Genomic DNA, 24,689 nt, shown 5'->3' on the forward strand with positions numbered 1-24,689 from the left:
TGCATGACATGTGAACATAAAAAGTAAGAAATAAAAATATTTGTTAGTTTTAATGTTGGTTTTATTTACTCTTGAAACAAAACAATTTCGGTCCAGCTTATCTCTCTTTGGTTAGTTTGTGTTCATGGTTACTGATGAGGAGTGGAATTATCTGAAAGTAGTATAACCCAATAACCCACATTGATCAAAGTGTAGATTGAACTGGACCTCCCTTGAACTTGGACTTTGAGATTAAACAATTTTTAGAATACTATGTTTATTATATCTGATATTGTGCAGCTGTATAATGTGATGAACTGAATAGTGGCCAATGACACTTTTTCTTCACTTCACCTATCCAGTGTATAGGTTTTTCTCATAGTGACTACAAAGCACCTTCACACCAACAATATGATTGCTGTTTGTATATATGGTATAATACTTTAAAATTTATGGCCTAAATGTTGAAAGACAGTGAAACATTCGAAAACCAACAGGCCTAGTAATTGTTACAAAAACAAGTTAACTAGACATGTTTTTTCCCACATTCCTCTTAATTTGTCCTTTGATTTTCAGCAATGTGGAAGAAAAAAAACATTTACAGTTAAATTTTTTTACTGAATTTATTTCTGTAAATTTAAGAAGACATAAAAAATAGCTTAGTAAATCACCTTGCATTTTAATTTATTTAACAATGAACATGTTGCATAACTTACAATTTTATTTTTTTATATTCTATGGTGGATTTCTGAAATAAATGTGTAACAAACTTACTAACACTTTAAAATAGTTGAGAAAAAAAAATAGGCCACTCAGGTAACAAAACAATGCAAAAATAAAGTTTTCTTTGACCAAAAATATAGAGAAAATTGTAGTTTCAAAAACCAAAATACAGAGTTAAATACATATAAATAACTTATAATCGACTAATAATAAAGGAAACTTTCTATAACCATCTGTAAAATTTCAATGATTTAGAAACAAAACAATCTTTAACAATGGAGTTTCACAGCTGCCAGTGACATGATTAATACTTCTAAGTACCACAGAATAGAGCCTATATAGAAACATAGAACACAGAAAACAAATTCTTTGTTCAATACATTCGTTCACTGCCATTAGTAGTATTAATAATCCCTATCCTAGTACCAACCACACTTTTCTTTTTTACTTAACCCAGGTGTCTAATATTTATATGGGTAACTATACTAATATTAATTAGCTCATTGAAGCCACTTGTAATATGTGATCCACCAGTGTGTTATGCGGCCCATAACTAAAAGTTGGTTCTGACCCACCAGTGGGGCACATGGCAGTGAACCTGTTAATGTAGCTTGGACACCATGAATAATAAATACATTAAAACACTGGAAAAACTTCTCAATACATATTACACTTTCTACCAGTATGTTTACTTACATATAATAAATATCCAACACAGACTATCACAACAATGCTGAAAACCAAGAAAAAAATATTTTTCAATAAAACAAGCCATTTCTTAGTAACAAATATGAAGAAACTTCAATTAAATGAGATCCAATTCAATGACATTTTTCTAAACTTATGTTAGTTAAAGTGGTTAAAAAATTCTGATTAACATTTTTGCATTTAAGAATGAATGTATTTTGTAACTTACAATTTTAGATTTAGCCTTATTATTATATTTTTTACAATCTGTAGTTCATTTCTTTAATAAATTTGAAACAAACTTTCTAAGACTTTAAGATAGTTCAGATATAAAAACAGGCCAATGCAAAAATAAAGATTTTTTTAAAGTTTCCTCTCTCTAAAAATATAGAGAAAATTATGGTTTCACAAACCAAAATATAGAGTTGAATATATATGTAAACAATTTGTTTTTGACTAACACTAAATGTGAATTTCTATACTCACCTCTAAAATTTCCATGAATAAATTTATCACTTTGTGTGTGATGACAGACTTTACTATGATAATGCTGATAATAAAGTCTGAAATTCCTTCATTTCAGAAATTCTGCAATATTGTTAGATTTCCATATGCCTGTATAGGATAATTATAATACTATATTGACTAGAGTATCAAATATTTTGCAGCAATCTGTTTTGGGTAAAAGTATAGGTTTGTTTTCAAATCTATAGGTTTCTAAAATTTTTTGATATATTGTAAAAAAAATTAAAAATACAGGTTTTATAGGTTTCACTAGGTAGCCTGAACCACTTAACAGATGGAACAATATCACGATTGCCTGAGCAGAAAAAAATTCAGACTTTTCTTACATTATGCCTATATCACACTTAAAAAAGATTTAATAAATACAAGAATTAACCCCTGATCAGATACAATTAATGCGTTGCTTTGCAACTGCTCGAACAGTTTTTATTTTAATTTATAGAATAAAACTGTAAAGTTAAAACAAAACAAAAACATTGTTATTCTTCTCCTCCAATTAAAATCTGATTAAAAACAATACAAAGTATAGGTAAAAATAAAATGAAACAACTTCACAGTTTCATAATGTACATATACATAGATATAAAAGAAAGAACACTGCTAGGTTAGAATTCACTCCTGGTACTCTGTGAGATCCAAGGTGAGAACACGACTGATGGTACATTCTCCAGGCTGTAAAAAGCAAAACACTTTAAATTTGTGGTGTGGTATGCCTAAGCAAGTAAACAGTAATGTGAATAAAATTATTTTTGGCTATAACATTATCCCATAAATCATCCGGAAGCAGATAGAGGTGGGTGATTTATTCAATTACAAGCAAAAGTACCTGTCCCCAGTGATGGGAAAAGTTTAAGTTAATCTGTCAATTTAAATTATTTCATGGACTTTAAAAAGGTTAATTGTGTTGCACTTTTGGTTTCACTCAGAGCCAAAGCTCTGAGCTACTTATAACGCTTACTGCGAAAAGCAATTGTTGAACATTTCAGTCATGCTTAGAGCCACTCAACAATAACATATGGTAAATCTACATTTTATTCTTTAAGTTATGTCACATTTTGAAACGTGAATGATAGTGTGATAAATTCCTAACAGTTTAGTGTAGAATATACTGCTAGTAAAATAAAATTTGGAATCAACATTATTCATGTCTGTTATCCCATCATTTCCAAAGTGAATGTTGAGCTTTGCCTGTGTGCTCAGCTTTTCAAATGGGGGACAGATGAATTCTCACACAGACACCATGGTTTGCAATATATATCTATTAGCAGGGATGACATGAAATAGTGTCCCATAAACTAACTGACCGATCAAAATTATATCAATTGTTACAAAAATAATCAAATAATCAAAATTAGTGTAGCTAATCATAACTATTTTTAACTATACCAACTAATCAAAATATAGCTATCATGTTTGCTCACCCTGTCTTTGTTATGGCAAAGCTAATAAGGCTATCTGCCACTGTCACTAATGTTTACCTGCTGACTGAAGGTAACACAACTGACTTTCAGCACCCACTGCCAACTGATCATATTTCTTTATTTGTTGGCAAACTGCTGACTAAGAGGAAGTCAAACTCTCTGGCAGCAGCCACTGCCAACCACTTTTTCGTTTTTTCTTGTACATACCATGGTTGGAGAAACACTGTACTAACTGATTACTAAATATCATTAATCACCCGGGTCTAGTCAAGATGTTTCAATGCACTGGCAATCACAGCAACCTCTCAACAATCCATAAAATATGACAGTCATGATGTTTCAGTGCATTGGTTGTCAAAGTATCCTCTAAACAATCCATAATACATACCAGTCATGATGTTTCAATTCACTGCTGTCACAGTACCCTCTCAACAATCCATAATGCAAAACTGCCATGCTGTTTTAATGTTCAAAAGTACTTTCTCAGCAATCCATAATACACACCAGTCATCATGTTTCAATGCACTGGATGTCACAGTACCCTCTCAGCAATCATGATGTTTCAACATTGCTTGTTATAGTACCCTCTCAATGTCATGATTTTAAATACGAGTGAGCTGAGGATTCTTCTACAGTAGGTGACTGTGACTTGTTGATGATAAAAATCGACAATAGATGGACAGCACACATTCCACTTGTTTTAAAATAATATATTCAAAACAAGTCCAACTATGTACATAAATTCTTTACATTATGGATATCACAGTTGTGTCACAAACTCTAAATAATTCTCTTTTCTTGTCAAAAGTCCACATAGGTTGATTCAATTACTTTAGAATCCAATTGACAAGATGAATTATTTTTCTCTACTCTTATCAGAATAGTATCAGTGAATAATTCACTTATGTTACCCCCCAAAGTTACCACAGTTGTATATCAAACTTTAAATATTTGTCTCCTTTTAATTAAAATCCATATAGATGGGTTCAATTACTTTAGAACACCCTTTGGCAAGACAAATTATTCTCATTATTTCTATTAAACTGCAAACTCACTTTAAAATATCACATGTTATGGCTAATCACTCACACACCAGCTAACTTCACGCTTTCTTTCACTAACTAATTTTCTGAATGAACTGCACTTGACTTGCATTCTCTTGGTTGTCTATATATATACATTGTTCAATGAGGCCTCGAATTTTCTCTAAACTCACTTTAATATATCACCTGTTATGGTTAATCACTCACACACTGGCTAACTTCATGTTTTCTTTTGCTAACTAATTTTCTGACTGAACTGCACTTGACTTGTGCTCGCTTGATCATCTATATTTATATGTTGTTCACTTAAGATAATGATAAAAATACTGAAGATTTGAGTAGTTTGGAGTCAACAATACTACAACAACTGAACCACACACACAATTTAAAACTCTTACTGAGTTATGCAGTTAAACTTGTCATAACTTTTGCCTTTAAAATGATTAACTTTTAAAACTCTTGTTATGAAACTAGACAATCATTAAATATTAACTCACAAAAGAAATTACATAATAACACATACAGTAAACAGTCTTGTACATCCAACACTCGACAATCAATAATATTAAGCAGTCATGACATTCCAATACACTGGCTGTCATATTACCCTTTAAACAATCCATAATGCCAACAGTCATAATGTTTCAATGTACTGGGTGTTACAGTGCCTTCTCAACAAGGTACACTGCAGTTATGGTGTTTCAGTGCACTGGTTGTTACTGTGTTATCCTAACAATCACAAGATAGAGCAACTAAGGAACTTAAAGTCTTGACACTTACATCTGGGACAATTCCTACAAGAGCATCTGCATGACCATAGAATTCTTCTTTCAGGGATATAACTACACATTGGAAGGACGTTTCAGTTTGTTCTCGGATAAACCTAGCAACCTTTAATAAAAATATTAGATAAAAATGTTAGAGAAAGTAGCTGTAAAGTGTTGAAAACATTTTTACTTCAACACATTTACAGTAAAAAATGAAAATACACTAAATTTCACTATAATTTTCCTATTCTTGATTCTAAAACCTATACGACTTTCACTGCTGACCATAAAAACTTACTTTGCCAATATTTGTGTTGTCCAGTGCAGCATCAATTTCATCTAACACAAAAAATGGAGCTGGTTGATAACTGGAGAGAAAGGACACAAAATTCAATGTTTTGTCATCTTAGGTATGAAATAATGTAAAGTCTTTTGTTACAAATGTTTGGGAACTTTGGGAGTGAGACAGTGTTTCAACAAACTTTAAACTGAATGAAAATCTTTACATAAGCATAACAGAGAGAACTCAGCATAACCTAGTTAGTCAACTTTCATAGTCCTAGAACCTTTCTCAAACCCAAATATTTAACATTATTGTCTAGTTTGGTTAACAGGCCTTTTAGAATTTATGTGGGTGATGCATTGCTTGGAAAAAATATCTCTTTCACTTAGTCTTAGAAATCTTATGCATTTTTAGTTCAAACCAACAAAAATGAAATATTAATGTTATGAAGTATTGTTTTTCAGTTTTATTAACTCTTTGCAAAATAGAAATAAACTTATATTCTTAAAAAACATATCTGTACTTATTATTTTCCATTTTAAAAATAATACTATTATCTTTAATTAAATAAGAAAGAAGAATATGCAAAATTCTGAAAATATTAAGAACAGTCAAGTTTATCATTATGCAAGAAATTCTTACCTGTGGATGGCAAAGAGTAAAGCCAAAGCTGCTACTGTTTTTTCACCACCAGAAAGGTTACTCATTGGCTGAAACCGTTTACCAGGGGCCACACAATTATAGTTAATACCTTCTAGGTATGGTTCCTCTGGGTTCTCTGGTCCAAGAAAAGCTTGGGCACTCTGGTTGTTAGTCAGTGCCTATAGGAGATGATACAAAGGCAAAAGTGATAAAAGCACACTCATATAGAAAATACTTGAAATAAAAAAGTGTGTACATGTTGAAAAAAAAAGTTTCTTTAATTTTTCAAATAAAGTACTCTTGTAATATGTTTTATCATTGGGCAGATTCTTCTGGATTATTTGGTAAAAGTAATACCAAGTTCAGTACACATAATGACAATCAATTAATTTATTTGTTCAATAACATTTTTACAGGGTATGTTCAATTGTAGGTTTAACTTCATCAACAACATTTAAACAAAAATTATGAGACTTATGGTACATAAGCCTTACTTACTTATAAGCTTATTTGAAGAATTTCCTCACTAATGTTATTAAGAACAAACCCACTGACTAGCTCACTATGTAACCGAAAAGATGTGATAACTCTCAATAGGCAATTCGTTTCTTCATTTTGTTCAATGCTTGTTCATAATCAGTAGTAAAAAAAAAACTTATTTGGTTTTTCAGGAAACTTATGTAGAGAATGAGCTATTGTCAGACTGATTTTACAAAACAACAAAGAGCATAGTCTAAGAAATCTTCTTACCTCACTCAAGTTCTTTGGTATGAGCCATTTCTGAACAAATTCAATAATCTTAGATGAATGTACAGATACTTCTCTGCTGATGTAACAACTAACACTTCTTGGGATTCAGCTTAAGGTTTTCTTTCTTTAACAGTCCAGAACTTTTCTTAGCCCATCATAAGCATTATCAAAGGTCTTCCCATGAGTGATTATGCCATCCAAGTATATGAGTATAACATCCCAAGTAGTTCAGAGATAGCACACTCCATTGCAGATGCATTTCATAATCCAAATGGTAACAACAAATTAACCCAACCCATTTCTTGTAGTATAGGCTGCCTTGTCTCTACTTGCTTCCTTGACTTGCACTTGCTAATATCCACTCTTCACATCCACATTTAAAAACCATTTTTATCAAATAATAATCCAAAGTAAAGCAAATTATTAGGAGTGGGTAGGCATCCATCTTTGTGACTTCATTCACCTTCTGGTATACCACACAGAACCTTGTGGATCCATCCCTCTTCTTAAAAAGTATAATAGGTGATGCTCAAATACCAGTATTTGGATCTATGACTCCACCCTCCTCCACAGCTTCTACCTCTTTCAAAGCTTTAGTGTGCTTTTCATGTAAGAATTTTTGTCTAACTGATGTATTAGGGCTGCATGCCCAGTATCAATCTTATGAGGTATTGTATTTATTCAACCTAAATTACAAGGTCCATTGGAGAAGGTATTATTCTCTACATGCAGTTCCTGGCAATATGTCAAACATCTGTTGTCTTATGGTTTATTTCTTCTATGTAACTAGTTATCTAACTAATCCTTTCAGTACTTCTAGACTATCATCAGGGAGGGTGGTGATGTTTCAATACTATTCCAGCTGATGAGCCTATAACCTCTAGATGGTGTCTTTAGTTTATTTATCTGCAAATTTAATGGATTCAAGTTCCATCACCAATTGGAAAGTTTAACCTATTTTGCTTAAACCTAATTTTCACATCCTCGTCTGTTATGGCATCAATAAGTTGGTCATGTGCCAATGGATACATCATTTCATATGAATCATCTAGGTAAGATAACTGGGTGAGCCCTTCCACATTTTCTGCAAGTTTGGCTAAGGTCTGTTCTTTCCTCCATACTCTACTCTTGAGCTTTGCTTTGGCTACTTCCTTTTAGTATGTCACTCCAAAACTGTTGTATAAGGCAGTTACTAATGCTTGATATTTGTTATGGTTCTAATCTGGAAGGTTGCTTAATGTTGTTAAAGCTGGTTCTTTTAAATTGGCAGCAAAATGAAGAGCTTGTTGTTTACTATTTCACTCATTCACTCTGGAAATTAGTTCAAATTGAGCATGGTACTTTTCAATTATAGCTCATTGGTTTCTTTTCTTGATTGGGTGATGTTGTTTATACAGCCAGCTACGTTCTAGAACTTGGTATGATAGCATCATGGCTGGAGAGCCAAGGAAGGTCTTGCAGTCAGTCACAGCAGTAATGGTAACAGGTGTAAACCAAATACATTCTCCTATTCCATATCATAGAGTAAATGGTGTTTTAGATTAGAATTCTGAGGCAGATGTAGAAAGAGGTGTGGCTAGTTCAATTTCTGCATTTACCAATCCATTTTGCAAATGTTTTTCTATCATTGATATTCTTTTCTACCTCATTGAGCTTGATCTTTCTGTGCTTCATAGATGTCCTTCTACTCATTTTAAATGTTATTAAAACAATCATTTTGCACATAAATGGATGCCCCATTTATACTTTGCTTTTAATTCAGTAATGTCGTTTTGTACTTCTTCAATTCTGATGTTATAATCCCTATGTATATCTTCAATAGCTTCATAAGTTTCGTCTTTAATCAGATTAAGTTTTCTTCTTATTCTTCTTCAAATATTAAATCTCTTACCTCTTGATCTTCTTTTAATCTGTAAATTTCTTCTTTGTGTTCTTTTATTTGTTAATCTCTTTTCTTTCTTGGTCATCTTTTAATTTTCTTCCTCTTTCTTCTTGATCTTGTATTTCCTTGCTAGCAAACATGTTGACTAACTCACTGAGTAACTGAATAGATGTGATAACTCTACCTAACTCCTTCATTATTAATACTGAATTGAATCACTCATTGATTACTCATTAACTCACTGAATCTTGTATTTATATTGTACTCATATTTCTATATATGCAGGAAACATTTACATTTATAACTTTCATGAAATTTCTAGTTATTGCATCATGCACCTTCTAGCAAACAAACGTCTAAATTTGAATATTAAAAATACAACTTAAAAAACTACCAATTATTTTTTTTCTATATTTGAAAATGTACTAGAATGTTTTTGGAGAATCTAATACAATAATAAAGTGAAGCTGGTGAATTATGTTCTTTTTTGAGAATTATTACATATCAAATGAAAAATATTACATGAATTCATTTTCCCTTTTTAGAGGAATAGATATTACAATTAAAAAATAAAATTCCTAAAAGTGAAATATTAACAGGTCTGGTTCAAATAATGAGGATTACTGAATTACAAAGATACTGCATTGTCACACAGTCTCACACTTATAAAAAAAACATTTCATAGATAAAATACAAGAGATATTTCATAAAGTACATACAACAATATATGAGGGAAATTTCAAAACATTTCATGCTTTTCAGGAATGAAAGTGATTCTTATAAGTCTGCAGAATAAAGCTGAAGACATTGTAGCACGTTTAAATTTAGTTTAATAAGATTTTAAGTAGGTATCTTACCTTATAAATGTCATCAATCTTATTAGAGACATGGTCAAAACAACTCATGAATTTGTCATAACGCTCCCTCTTCACTTTTTCAAAAACTTGTTTTGCTTTTTTGGCTCTTTTTCTAGCACTTTCAAACTCACTATCAGTTAATCTCAGTCGTTCCCGAACTCCATCTAATCTGAGAAACAGATGAACTCATAAACAAATAATGAAGAACTACACAACATTCAAATTAACTAATGGTCACTTTCAGTCACTTCTGAACCTCATCCATTCAGACAGCAAACATATTTGAAAATAAACATACAGCTGAAAAATTATATAAAAAAAACTTTCTCAAGATCAAAAATTCCTAAGCATTTATTATTTAAACTTTTTCTATTAAATAAAAGCAAAATACAACATAGCTTGCCTGGTCAGATTTAATAATTTGGTTTGTTTCAACCCAACTTTAACAAGTGATTGACTAATAATAAAATCTTTATATTAATATTTTCTAATGAAAAATATGTATATCTTTTGCCCAATTTTCTATGAAAATGAAGATCTTTCCAAATTACATTGCCAAGAACACAAGAAAAGTAGATCTTCCTTTTTGAAAACACCATGGTATCAATAGACTTGAATAGGGATAGGAAAGTTTTGAAATTAATTACCCTTACTGTGTCTCATGAAAATAAACAAAAAAATTGTAAGTTTAATGGCAAAAGAAAAAGAAATACAATGCAGCACACTTATGATATTTTGATAGAAAACAGATTTGAAATGTAGGTTTCACAGTAATGTTCAGAGTGAGACAGAATGTTGGAAATAAATTTTTATGTGAATTAAAGTTAACATTTTCCTACACTGAAAATGTATTTCCAATAGATTCTTACCTTCTCTCCCATAACAGCTTTTCTCGACTTGTACTACTCTCTATATGCACAAAGTTTTGCTCACCACTAGCCTTGGATACTATTCCCACCTACCCTCATGTGTTTTCACATGAGATTATTGCGTGATAGCATGCAGATGAGCATGCAACAACCCTCCACCAACAGGATTGTGACACAACTCCTAGCACAGCTAGCTCAACTTCACTTCGAGATTGAGTAACATAAAAAGAAAAAGACACTGGAAGTTGGGAGGAAGGGCAAGCGGAGGTAAGAATTTATCAGAAATACATTTACAATGCAGAATACAATACTTTATTTCTTCTCATATAACAGCTAGACTCTCACAATGACCTAGTGTAGGGACCAGTGTAACATGACCTAGAGGAGACCCCTTTAGAAAGTGAATGAAGGAAGTCCATGGGGTGTGTGAATAAAGAATATGCAAAACACACCTGTGGGAGACCGCACCACTTCTGAGCCAGGTATACTTTTTGCCCATGAAATTGTTGCAATAAGAGCAGAATAATAGGAGGAACCCCATAAATTAAGTGAAGGGACCCTTGATGTAGAGTGGCTAGGGTGCAGTTGACCATAATGGGGAGATCTACCTCAGCTAACACCAAGTGTACCATGATATGAATACTTGACCCATGGTAGGAAGAGGGTCCTCTACTGTTCACCTCAGATATGGGAACTGGAAGGAAAGATCATCTCTATTGGAAGAACCCACATCATCATGTGTGCATGTCCAACACAACCAACACCGGTACCCCCTGTGAACTGACAGTAGGAAGGCAGACAGCAAAGTGGTGTTTCAACTCCATTCCAGAGCCAGGTGGTATTGGAAATTAATTGTCCAGTCCACAGTAGGAGGAGGTTACCTGGGACACTCACATGTGAGGATTTATGTGGCTAGTCCAACTCCTTCCAACACCATTATCCCCGGGAACTGACATCCGGGCAGTGATAGGAAGGAGGGTGGCCCAGCTAGAGGGATGGGCTGCATTGTGGTGGAAAATCATCCAGTCCATAACCAGGCAGAATCTGGAAAGAACATCAGATTCACAGTAGGAGGAGTATCTATAAACCATCTACAATGGCAGAACAGAACCCTACTCACATTCAGGAGGAAGCCTCCATAGTCTACCACCCCAGCAGCTATGAGTTAGTAAGTGGTAAGGACTCCCATACTCTACTGGAAAATGGGGGAAATGTGTTGGACAATCCAGAGGAATGCAACACCGGAGAGAGTGCAAAGGGTGACTATGAAACCTTATATTGAAAAGCAGCTCATTCCTGATACACCAAACCAAGGAGCAGCAGGGATAGGCAGCAATCCTATTCTGCTTTACTTTGGGCAAACATATTTATGATGAAGAACACCACAAGGAGAAACCTACAAGCAGTCTTGTGGAACACCCCATCTCGATGGTGGGCATAATTGACCTGAATGACTGTAGAGTGTGGGTTTAAGAATAAGTATATCCGGACAGGCAACACTTGCCACTGAACAGGATCCATATTTGTGAGAAAGGCTCCTGTAAAAAAGAATATAATAAAAATAGCACCTACTCATTCATAGAGAGACTGTGGAGCTCAAGATAGTGATGGGAGGTAGACAGTAACCTGTAGAGCAGGAAATGGCCAGATGATGTTGATAATGTAAGAGAAATGGAAGAGTGGTCCACATGCCAGTATGAACTATATCTTCTGAAGGATGACTGAATCAGGCAGCCAGGGACATTGTAAGGTGACAGAATTGATGGGAGGCGACTTGGAAGAGATGACAATCATCAGGAGAAAGTGAAGTTTCGGGGAGGAAATATTGATTCAGGTAAAGAATGACATATGACTGGTGATATAATGTGTGAGAGACATCGAGGGCAAATAATTCCAAACGTCGATGTCCACACATACCAAGAGAAGGAGGAAAAAGGTCTTTAAAGAGAAATGATATAGGAAACAGAAAGACATTGGCTCAAAGAGAGGAAGAGTGAGGGCATGGAGGATGACATTAAGGGCAATAAGATGCAGAAGACAGCAAAAATGAAAGGAATGAAAAAAAGGGTGAAGATTGGAGAAGTGTAGACATGATGAAATCTTGTGAAATGGAAGGTGGCTGACACTGCCATATGATAACCAGCAATGGTGGATTCCCACAGCCACTTGTCAAAAATCCAGGTAAGGAAAGAAGTCAGTTGCAGGACAGTAGGATGGGACAGAGGAAATAGACCAGTGATGGTAGACATGCCACTTGTATTAGTAAACTGACATGGAGTAGGGGCGAACTGAATTGGAAGTTAGAGAAACAACCTTCAGGGATAGTCTAGCTCATCTGGCAAGGGAACAGATAAAAGCCTTGTGTGAAGATGAAGTATGTAGTGCCCCAGAATGAGTTTTTGGAACTAATACGATTGAGTAATATTTGAGCTCCTGCTCAATTAATTTTAAGAAAAATCAAAATGCAACTTTGTTTTTTATGTAATTTGGGCAAATTTTATTAGCCTGACTGAAGAAGTTATTTAAAAGTTTTGCATGGTGCCATAAAAAGCTGCATGTTTCAACCTTTAACCTTTTCGGCCTGGTATCTCATTTTTTTTCTATGAGGCAAATGACATCAATTTTAAAAAAGAAATTGTCTGTTCTTTCCTCTCAAATTATCTACAAAATAAAACTATAACTGAAATGTTGAGATTCAGAATTTTATTTTGGTGCATATCCTATTAATAGATGCACTCATAAACACACTGAGAAAATATTACACATCAAATGGCAACAACACATAAATTTCCCTTTCTAGAGAAACAAATATTATGAATTCAAATTATTTTGGATAAAGTAATAAGGTTGGTTGGTTGTTTGGCATTTTATGGTGCAAAGCAACTAGGCTATCTATGCCAAACAATCGGTCAAAACAATAAAAGTAAATTGTAGTAAAACGTAAAAATAAATTGAGTTAAAACCAAAATTTTCCAAAATACAGATAAAAGAATTAATAGAATTAAAAAGACCAAATGTTCTTAAAAAATTAAAAATACAATCAAGGTGGACAGTGTCCAACATCAGGGGTAAACCCTCACAAAACGTGTCTAAAATGATGCTGCCGCTCACGATTGTAACGACAGCATGACAGTAAAATGTGGGCTTATTGTGACTTGAGTGTCAGAAAGGGTACATATTGGTGGATCAGTACCAGATAAAAGAAAACGATGAGATATAAAACTGTGACCAATGCATAGCCTTGCCAGGACAACCTCCTCCTTCTGGTCCTTATGGAAACAAGAAGATCACAGAGCAACAGAAGGTTTGATATGAAAAAACTTGTTATAACGTTGCTCACCCCAACTGGCGAGAAGCCGCGTCTTGAATACAGGACCGTAGTCCATGTATGGGACAGGAATGGCCGTGATGGTGCCAGAGCAGATAGACTTAGCTGTGGTGTCAGCGAGCTCATTCCTGCAAATACTGATGTGGTCAGGTATCCAAAAAAACTAAATGGAAACAGAAGATAGATAAAAATGGGCCAGTCATTGTTGAATATCGATGAGAATAGAGTGAGAACTAACATTAAGTGATTCCAAGGCCAGCAGAAAGTTAAGAGAATCAGTGTAAATAGTACAGTTGCTGTGCTGCATAGCTTCTACATTATCCAGGGCAAGAGAAATAGCATACAACTCAGCAATGAACACAGAAACTGCAGATGGGATCCTGCGAGCAACTAACGAGCCATGGCAAAACATGGCAGAGCCTACAGAGTCACCTGATTTTGAACCATCTGTGTAAATGGTAATAGAAGGATTTTTCGAAAGATGTTCAGCAAAGAGAAGATGGTACTTCCAACTGGGAGTATCCACCTTCCTCAGATGACTCAAGAAAAGATCATAGACAGGGATGGTAATAAGCCATGGCAGAATGGGCTGATTATTGGGAACAGCAACGTCATCCAATGCCAGACCCAATTCAACCAGTTGTTCCTGGATACGAAGGCCAACAAAGGGGGAATTGCAGACCATCTGTTTTGAAAGAGCATGGCCCACCAAGGAAGAAAGAAAATCCGAGGTGGGATGCTGTGGTAAGGATCGAAGCTTGGTAGCATATTGTAGGGAAAGTTTCAAATGACAGAGGTGAAGAAGAGGTTCTTGGGACTCAGTGTACAAACTCTGGACTGGAGAAGTGCAAAAAGCCCTGGTGTAGAGCCAAAGCCCCAGATGGTGAATGGGGTCCAGCATCTTCAAGGCCAAGGTCCTGACAGAACCATAGTCCAGTTTGGATCGAATCAGGGCATGATAGATCTTGAGCATAGAACATCAGTTCATTCCCCAAGAGGTGGAAGAGAGGACATGAAGGATGTTCAGTGCACTTGTACACTTGAAATGTAGCTGCTTGACATGTGGAATGAAAGTAAGCTTACAGTCAAACAAGCCCCAAAAACTCTGCCTCAGGGACCACACAAATAATAACATCGCCAAGACGGAGCTCAGGATGGGGGTGTAGATCCCATTGGTGACAAAAATGCATGCAAACGGTTTTGGAAAAAGAAATGTAAAACAGTTTGCTGTAGTCCACTTCAACAAGTGATTGAGGGCAGTCTGAAGCTGCTGCTCAATAAACCTCATGTTTGACAACCAACACAAGATGTGGAAGACATTGACATAGAGCTCATTTGCAACAGTAGGAGGAAGGTGTGTAGTGATAGCATTAAATTTGACACTAAAACGTGTGACACTCAAGACACAGCCCTGAGGGACTCCAAGTTCCTATGGAAAAGAATGGGAAGGAGTCAAACCCACATGGACTTGGAATCACCTGTCCAGTATAAAGTTCTGAATAAAAATGCGTAAATGGCCTAGCAACTGATAGGAGTGGAGGTCCTGCAAAATGCCATACCTCCACGTAGTGTCATAAGCCTTCTTAAGATAAAAAAATATGGAAACAAGATGTTCTTGCTTGAGGAAGGCTTCTCTGATCAACATTTCAAGTCGTATCAGATGGTCCATGGTGAAATGTTGTTGATGGAACCCACTCTGGGTGGGTGAGAGGAGCTTGTTTGATTCGAGGAAGAAGATGAGCATTAACCATCCTCTCTAAGACCTTACAGATCCAGCTAGTCAAAGCAATGGAACAATAATCAGAAGGAATCTTGGGATCTGGAAAAACATGCTCCTGCTAGATCCAGTTAAAAATAACCAGAAGAATAGCAAGAGAGGCAGGAGAGAGATAGCACAGCACCTCATAATGAACATCATCAGGTCCAACTGATGTACTGCCAGACCAATGAAGAGCAAGTTTGAGTTCCACCAGTGTAAAGGGGCGATTATAGTCGTAGAGATGATTAGCCCGAAAGGAAAGAGGTGATTGCTCTACCCGAGACTTGATAGCCAAGAAGACAGAGGAAGAAACAGAAGTGTTAGATGCACGAGAAAAGCTGTAGCTGAGAGCATCAGCAATGCTCTGGACATCAGCAACTTCCTGGCTATTGGAGAGCAGGATGGCAAACATACTTCCCACTGACTTTCCAAATTTTGTCCCATATGGTTTTGGAACTAGTGGTAGAAGAGATGCGAGTAGTGAACTTAATCCAAGACTCCTTTTGGCTTTGATGTTGAACCTACCAAGTGTGGGCATGGGTCCGCTGATAACCTATGTGGTTAGAAAGAGAGGGATACCATTGGAAGGTATCCAAGGCCCATTTTTGAGTCTTACGTGCCTCTTGGCAGGCAGAACTCCACCATGGAAAACGTGTTGAGGTCTTAGGAATAAAGTGAGCAGCTGCCTGGATGATACAGTCAGTCACTGCTATGACACAGTTGTCTATTGATGGCAGACAGACAATGGCAGGATTAAGTTTGGAGAGAGCAGTGAAAGAGGGCCAGTCAGCCTGGTTCAACGTCTACCATGGCACTCAGGTTGGGTGGCATCGATGACGGGCCAACCTCCCTCAAAATGATAGGAAAACTATTACTGCTCTGTGGGTCACTGTCAACCATCCAAGAAAAGTGAAGGGGAGCAGATCAAGAGAACAATGGTAGTGAAAGACTGACTAAGTGCATGAAGATGTAAGTGTAAGATTCAGTGTTAAATAGAGAAAAGTTGTGATCCAAGAGCATACGCTCTATGGAATGACTCCTCACATCAATATCAGCACCACCCCAGAGGGGATTGTCTCCATTAAAGTCTCTCAGAATTAAAAAGGGAGATGGCAACAGTTCAACGAGGGCATCAAGGTCCGATTGATCATAAGTCTCTTCAGGAGACATGTAGAGAGAATAAACATTGATGGTAAGACCCAAGAAAACATGGATGGGTACAGCCTCCAAGAATGTATTGAGTGACACAGATAAGAAGGGCACATGCTGGTCAACCAGCAATGCCACCCCTCCATGCTCTTGTCCATCACACAACCTGTCATTCTGGTACAAAGAAAACAGCTGAAAGGTGACTGTATTGGCAGGTTTCACAAATGTTTCCTGTAAGGAGAGACAAACTGGATGATAGGAATCAATCAAGGCCTTAATGCTATAGAGATTAGAACGAAAACCTCATCAGTATCAAAGTGGACATTTCTATTTAGGTGGAGGAGAACTGGGCGGAGAACCCTTTGCTTTACGACCATACTGTTTTTCTTTACTAGAAGGAGGTCTATCGACTTCCATGGATCCTGCTCTTGGTTGGGTGGGCAGATCTCTGTCATCAGACTTAGAATCCAGTGATTGAGGACATGATCAAATGATCGTCCTGCATCTCAGGGCAAAAGAAGAAGGACCTGAGCAGCGACCAGTGCCATAGGAGGTGGATCCAGGCAGTCACTGTAAGGAATGGTGGGGACAGAGATTGGACTAGACATAGACTGGTCAATTCTGTTATCCACTGAGGGTAGAAGACCCCTCACATGACGTGAAAAAGATTCAGATGGAGGTACAGAAAGGTCCGTCTGCACTCCCAGCATAGCAGTGGAGCATAGTGCAGTGGCATATGTCCAAGATGGAGTAGGGAACAATAGCTTCCAAGCTTCGGGGTAAGAAATGTTATTAACAGTCTTCAAACGCTGTACCTCTTTCTCTTCCACCCAATTAGGGCAAGATGTATTGTAATAGGGGTGAGAACCACTACAATTAACACAGTTAGGGTTCAATTTGCACTCGTAGATTTTGTAGTCCTTGCCATCACAATGAGCACACATCACAGAACCATGACAAGATGCCTCCGAATGACCGAACTGCTGGCACTGGAAACATTGGAGAGGGTTGGGAACATATGGCCATACCTTACAGTTCAAATAACTTGCCTTGACTGTCAATTTGATAAGTTAAGTTTATGCCCTGTTTCTTCACTACATTGACATATAAAGGAAGCACAGGGGTTACTCAACTTATTTTGTTTTTATGGAAATTCTCATATGCTCATTGGCTGTAACTAGTAGATGGCATTTGGTTTTGCCAACATAGGAGGCCTTACAGTCTCCACATGTGTAAAGATATACAAGGCATGAACAAAGATAAGATTGGGAGGAGGTCTTTAGTAAGGAAAAAATCCTGTATGCTTGATGTGGGTTTAAAAACTAATCTGAAATCAACTTGGGAGTAGTAACGATAAATTATGCATTTAATTTGACTTTTTAAGGTTACGCTTTATTTACCTAGGTATGGAAGACAAGAGATATAATAAGTTTGGGTATGGTTGGTAGTCTGGGTAGTAATTAGTGAGTTTCTTAGTTAGAAAGGTATTAGTAATTTTTTTAAATAAATATTGTGTTTTGCCATTTCACTTTAGAATATCCTGTATGAGAGAAATTTCCATGTAAAATAAGATCTGTTTAATAATCATGTTACAAGATTTCTTTTGAATGTGAGCAAGATAAAGCTGTCAAATTGTGTAAGGAGTCCAGTAAATGTAACACTAGTGGATTTAGTACATCAGTATACATTTTTCATTTATCTTAAGTCTTTGCAGTTTTGGCATAACATGTGGTCAAGAAAACCATTAATTTGACTTATTTCTAGCTACCTTTGTTTCTTTTCTAGAGATAATACTGCTTTTCATACAGGGGATATTGATATGATGCCACATTTTGCAAGAAGATCAATGACAGCAGCATCCTTCAATGGTAGAGAAGATGATATCTTAAGGTTACAGCCTACAGATTTGATTTAATAAGAAGGACCCTATTGCTATGGGTATATACAACATTTCCAGTTGAGAAAGAAATGTTAGATTTAAACATTACTCCACAGGGTCTCAAGTGAGTCTGTTGATGGGAAGCCATTTTGGGGGAAGAAAAATCTGTTGAGATATTTACAATTCCAATAGCAGGTTACCATCCAATGTCAAGAAAACAAGTAGACACACTGCAATTGTCCATTTGTTTTAAATAAAAATTGCTTTCATACTACATGATACCGTATCCAAGTATTTTATTTCTTAGCTTCAACTCAGCTAGTTCAGTTAAATTCAGACTTACTTCATAAGTTGCACTGCTGATCATTCCATTATAAAACGAACTTATCTAACACTCATTTATGAAATCAGTTAACTTGAGAATATTATAACTTTTCCTCTTACAATTTCCAGATTTCTATAGCTAATAAAATCATACATGTAATATCTGAAAACTGGGATTTTCTTTCTTGCAATCTCTCTTCTTCCTTATAATGACTGTAAATTTCTAAACTTTTAGCTGTTACAGCAGAAGCCTACCACTGATACAATTTACCTCCCCTACCTGCAAAATTTCAGTAAAAAACTCAAACGCATAGCAAAAAACTTCAACGTAGAGTCTAGTGAAAACCCTACAAAACATTAAGATCCATTCTGTTGAAAAACAAACAGAAATCTACCAATGAGAAATTCCATGTTCCTGTAAAGAAACATACATTGGATAAAAGGAAAGAAGATTCACGGCAAGAATAAAAGAACATAAAGACAAGTCTCATGAAAACACAAAATTCAGCCATTGCAGAATACACCATGACAACTGGAAACAAAATAAATTGGGAAAAAACTAGAACCATTGACACAGATGAATATTGGAAGACAAGAAAAATTACACAATCCTTTTATATTAACACAATACAACCTTCACTAAACAGTCATTCGGGATTAGAGGTGAGTAACATGGGGCTATCATTGGTTGAATCTACAGGACGTTTTTTCCACCAATCAGTAACAGAAATAAACCAACCAATCATAATACAATCAATGCTATAAAGACTGAAAACTCCATACATACGCTGACCTGAAAACGAAAGGTGGATGACTTTCGAAATGTCATCCTCTACACTTGTTTTTCTATAACAGTCAGTTGCCATCCATTCAACTAAATTTCATCATGAATACTCTGCTTAAGACAAACTACCAAACAATGCTTTCTTGTTTACTTTGTAGAAACAATTAACTTTGATAGTTCCTTTTCACCTTAAAAAGACTTGAAACAAATATGGCGGACTTTGCTTCAGCATGAGCTAGCAGGGGTCTATTTGAAACAGCTGCATATAATTTATAAAATGATTACATAAGTAACTTTCACAGATAAGATACAGTGAAATATATTGTTACGACAGCGGAAATCACGTGAAGTTGGGAGCATGCACGCTGGAGTTTCTAGAGGGATCATGACTTATTGAGGAACTCCATGAATATCCAAGTGTTTGCCAGGCACCCTCTTTTTTAGTATATAAGCCTGGCAGATAAAGCCTGCGGAATGACTGATTGAAGAGATATAGATAGATATTGAAGTGATAGATAATTGAGTCAAGCGAACAGTAGGCACCCTAAGTAAAGTGTGTGAATCACTGTGATTTATAGCGTGTATTATAAAAGTTGTTAAGTTTAAAGTGACTGTGGAAATTCAGTATATTACAAAGTTGTATCAAGAAAGAATAAACTAGTTTTAATCAAGAAAGGGCTTGTATTGCTGAAGTTCCTCGGAAAGAATTTATACCGGAAATTAACAAACAAGCAGATACATAACAATATACTATATATTACATTAGTTGTCATGATATACATTTTATTGTAAAATTTCTTTCAAGAAAGTGTTAAAGGTATTGCCTACTTCAGAAAAAGCCTTTTGTAAAGCTATCCATGTAGCATATGTAGTTTGAGTTTACAGTGTCACCATATATGGAAATAGAACATACTATATACATATTAAAGCTTTCATTTTTTAAAAATACTTCTACCTATAATGATTATGCAAAAGAACTAGGTGTATTACTTTAAAAGAGTCGTTTTACATTTTTAAAGCAATTAAGTGGATTGCCTTTACCTATTATTGTCTTACACTATTTGATAGGGTTGTTGTTTTTATTATTATCTTATGCTATTATATTCACTATTTGAGTAGGTTGTCTTTTCCTATTATCATTATGCTATTTATTTCCATTGTTTGAGAGTATTGTCTTTTCCTGTTATTGTCTTACACTATTTCTTGACACTATTGTGAGAAGGTTGCTCTCAACTTACTTCTCCATGGCTCTCATATTAGGTGCCTGTATTCTCTGAAGATGAGTCTCCATATCAGAAATTTCTTTTTGAAGATGATCACCTTCTTTTTTAACTTCTTCATGAGAGTCTAACTAAACAAAGAATAACAGTTTTAAGTAATTTAGATAAATTAATGTATAGCAAAACATCTGCATTTTCTGATTATAAATCTCTATATATATATATAATACAAGCATACTCAATCCATACCTGAACAGATTACAGTTTAAATAAAAACCAACATGGAGTTCATACACTTATTAAGACAAGAAATTTATATAAGAACTTTTCCAAAATGTTTAAATACTAACACCTAATTTCAAAAATCTAAGATTAGATAGTACATTGATACCACTTTTTGTATGATATTAATTTGCATGAATCAATGACAAGAAGAACACTAACACAGTTGAGAGCACAAAACAGGATACACAACAGATATGATCACATAATGAAAAGAGCATTGTCTGGTTTATATATGTATATACAACCAGACTGTCTTTCATCTTAATGCCCTATATGTTAGAAAGGAAGAATATCTGCCTATTCTGCATAAAGTCTTTTACGTTAATGTTGAACAAGCAGACTATCTACCAAGTCTACATACAGATATTTACGTTAATGTTTTATCTGTTGAACAAGTACTTTATCTACTAACACTATATACAGTCTTTTAGCTTAATACTATGGCATGCAGACATACAATGTGTTTCCTACCTCTTAGATAATATTTAATTTCTTGACAATTTCTTTACACATTGTTTGTAATCTTACTAATGGATGTCAGTCAAGGGAGTCACTAGGTTCCTCTTGCCTTATTTACTCATGGAACTAGATCATTCAACTAGGATGTCACATGCATTTTCTTATGGGAAAGATTCCTGTAGTGTGGAACATACTGAGAGACAATGATATATTCTATTGGTAAGTGATGACTTAAAGATACAACCTTCCTTATTTTGTAGTGAGAGGGACCATCACTCACGTAGGTAGCACGTGCACTCTGAGAAATATGGCACTACTGTTATTAATATATAATGTCATATTTTCTCAGTCTGGAACAAGATGATTTGAGAATTTTGCAGACATTGATTTGTTTTCAATACAATTAGACTCTCCAATAATAACATCTCAATATAACTAGCCTGTAAACTTTGATTGTGTTTGTGCCTAAATAAAGATTATTTCACTGTGTTATAAAGAATTTTTACTAAAGATTTGTCTGTGAATTTATCGAGTTAGTCTGTCCCAGAATGTGACTAGTTTGAGTACAATGTAATTTTCATGCTAAAAATAAAAATACTTATTTTTATATCACAGTTTTCATATTTTGTTTGCATAACCTCTTGAACCTCCTAAATGAATATCAATATCAAAAGTTCATTTCAGTAAAACTTTATATTTTATCTGTAATTATCTTTACCTCAATACTAACTATAGCAACATCAGCACTGTAGGGTAAGATAAAAAGTTGAAAAATTGAAAATAAATTTATATTACCACCTTCTTTTTTTTTACTTTCTTGAATGACTGCATATTGTAATAGACAATTATAAACTATTTACTTTTACAGCCAAAGCTAATCACCTTTTAAATCTTGATTCATTTAACTTTATTGCTTTATAATTGCACTTAGACCCTCTCAGAAAAGCTACTTATGACAGCCTGACTCCTTTATGTAAACATATGACTAAATTAAAAGCAAGTTGCATCGAATTACAATCATGTGTAAATTTTTTTTTCATTTAAGTTTTTCGAGCTAACCTATTAAGTTTCTGATTTTTATGTTTTAGCTACTTTTAATAACAATAGTTAAAAAATATACATAAAGAAACAAGAAATTTAGTACTCACATTTAAAAACTCTTGTCTTTTTGCCATTGGAAGATGAAACACTGTAAGCCTACTTTTTTGTTATGATGTTAGTGTTTAAAAATATAATTTGATTACAGTTACACAATCTAGAACACAAAGTATTATCAAGCACAAAAAATAGAATTTCCTAAAACTACAATAATCTAACTGGCTTTATAAATAACTTATATAAAATGGGTTAGAAATTATGTTAAGTGGTTGAGACAAACCCTACAAGGAAACTGAAGCAAAATATTTCCAAACCTGGCACACAATTGAACTAGCATCAAAAAGAAATTTGTTCAAGCAAAATCTTCTCTTTTCATTGGTTATAAATAATCCAATAGCAAGTATCAGAAAGAATTACAAGAAGTTTTTTGAAAAATAGGGTGTAATAGGAGGAGTATGGAATATGAGTTTGACTGTCTTGTAAAGCAGGAAGCTTGGAGGCTCTAAATTTAAATTATGGCTTATTAATATCTATACTATAAGTGAGCAATTTGTGTCAAACTCACATCATATAAGGGTAGCAAGAAAATCTAAAATGGGAATTCAAAGAGAAGTATTGTCACGTGATACAGAGAATTGAAGAATACAAATTTATTCAAATATTTCATTTTGAAATTAAAACTTATATAATATTAAAACATGAAATACAAATTGTGTTTTGATGGTGAGTTTGTCAACACATATTGATAATAAACTTGTTTAATAATTTAATTTTGAATGTAATTCTGTAAAATAAGTCATGAAATGCCCACTATGACCTCCCCCCCTTCTGTCATACACACAGAATTATTACTTTACCTGTTGAACAAGTGGACCATCTGATAACTTTACATACAATCAGATTATTACTTTTGATTTTTTTACCTGTTGCACAAGTAATTATTTACATACAATCAAACTGTTTTTTAGAAGAAAGTTTTGGTTTTATAAACATTTAATTTTAACAAAATGTAAGAAAATCATCAGCAAAATGTTTCTAAAAAAGCATATAAGTTAAAGAACATAGCTTAAATGATCTTATAATTACATAACACCTCTGCTGCGATTTAAAAAAACTACTTGACAGCCCCACAATATAACCTGAGCACACTTTTACATGTTTGTAAGATAATGTCTGATAAATATAAATACTCAGTGAAATACTCCAAAATGATTTTGGATTTTCTCAGTGATTAAAAATAATAACTTTCTTAATGTAAGTGCTGGGTTCTCTTCCCCCTCTGAGAATCACATGTAAAATATTAAAAACTGAAATGAATTAATTTGAAACTCTTAGACTCTTGAACTAATTTTGCATACAAGCTGTTTTTTTACAGTTTTTTGGTAAAACAAACCAGATTAAAAAAAAAACTGGTATTATTGGCTTTTCAATGTATCTATTCATTATTCAAGGATGGTAGTTTCAACTAAATTCTGATGACAGCAGTTTAATTGCCCTTGTCTCTCAAAGCTTACAGTTCAAGACTATCTTATCCCCAAACATTGATTTGGAAACTTTTTTCTCACAAAACTGTTTGGGCAAAGCTTGAACATTGTGAACAGCTTAAATTACAGATATCTGTGAGATTAACAATGGTCACACTATGTGCTGTCATAATTAGTGGGGTGTTTAATTATACACTCGATTCTTAAAATCATGTGTAAGTTTTTCTTATGCTAGTGAAGGTCAGTAATTTATCAATTAATCACCTTTACTATAAGTTACCATTTTCAAGGTCTTTTGAAAAGCTTTGGCGGTAGAATTTACACTGTTCAAGGCTTTGATTAAACAAAAAAATGTCAGATTTTTTGTACTTTCAATGTTTTCAAAAGCCTCTACATAACATGCAACAAAAACATTATCTAATCTATTCCTGCATGGGTTTCACTACAATTTTTGTGGGGAAAGAGTTACTTAATAAAAATTATGAGAAACAG

General features: G+C 34.5%; 1 protein-coding gene across 7 annotated transcripts in view; it reads right to left on the reverse strand.

Moving 5' to 3' along the window:
* Positions 1 to 837: 837 nt before the first annotated feature.
* Positions 838 to 24,689, reverse strand: part of LOC106478602 (structural maintenance of chromosomes protein 1A-like) — a 160,082-nt gene continuing 136,230 nt past the window's right edge. For 6 of the 7 annotated variants that reach the window (XM_022382210.1, XM_022382209.1, XM_013939157.2 and 3 more), the window contains 6 exons: positions 20,890 to 21,002; positions 9,560 to 9,728; positions 6,071 to 6,249; positions 5,444 to 5,513; positions 5,159 to 5,269; positions 838 to 2,586 (listed from right to left, as the gene is read on the reverse strand). In XM_022382210.1, the coding sequence (XP_022237918.1) occupies positions 2,527 to 2,586; positions 5,159 to 5,269; positions 5,444 to 5,513; positions 6,071 to 6,249; positions 9,560 to 9,728; positions 20,890 to 21,002 (702 nt within the window). In that variant the 3' untranslated portion in view covers positions 838 to 2,526. Of the gene's footprint in view, positions 2,587 to 5,158; positions 5,270 to 5,443; positions 5,514 to 6,070; positions 6,250 to 9,559; positions 9,729 to 20,889; positions 21,003 to 24,689 lie in introns of those variants that run through there. The other variant, XM_022382214.1, reaches the window with a different exon arrangement.

This window comes from Limulus polyphemus, unplaced genomic scaffold (assembly GCF_000517525.1).
Source record: "Limulus polyphemus unplaced genomic scaffold, Limulus_polyphemus-2.1.2 Scaffold230, whole genome shotgun sequence".
Classification (NCBI taxonomy): domain Eukaryota; kingdom Metazoa; phylum Arthropoda; class Merostomata; order Xiphosura; family Limulidae; genus Limulus; species Limulus polyphemus.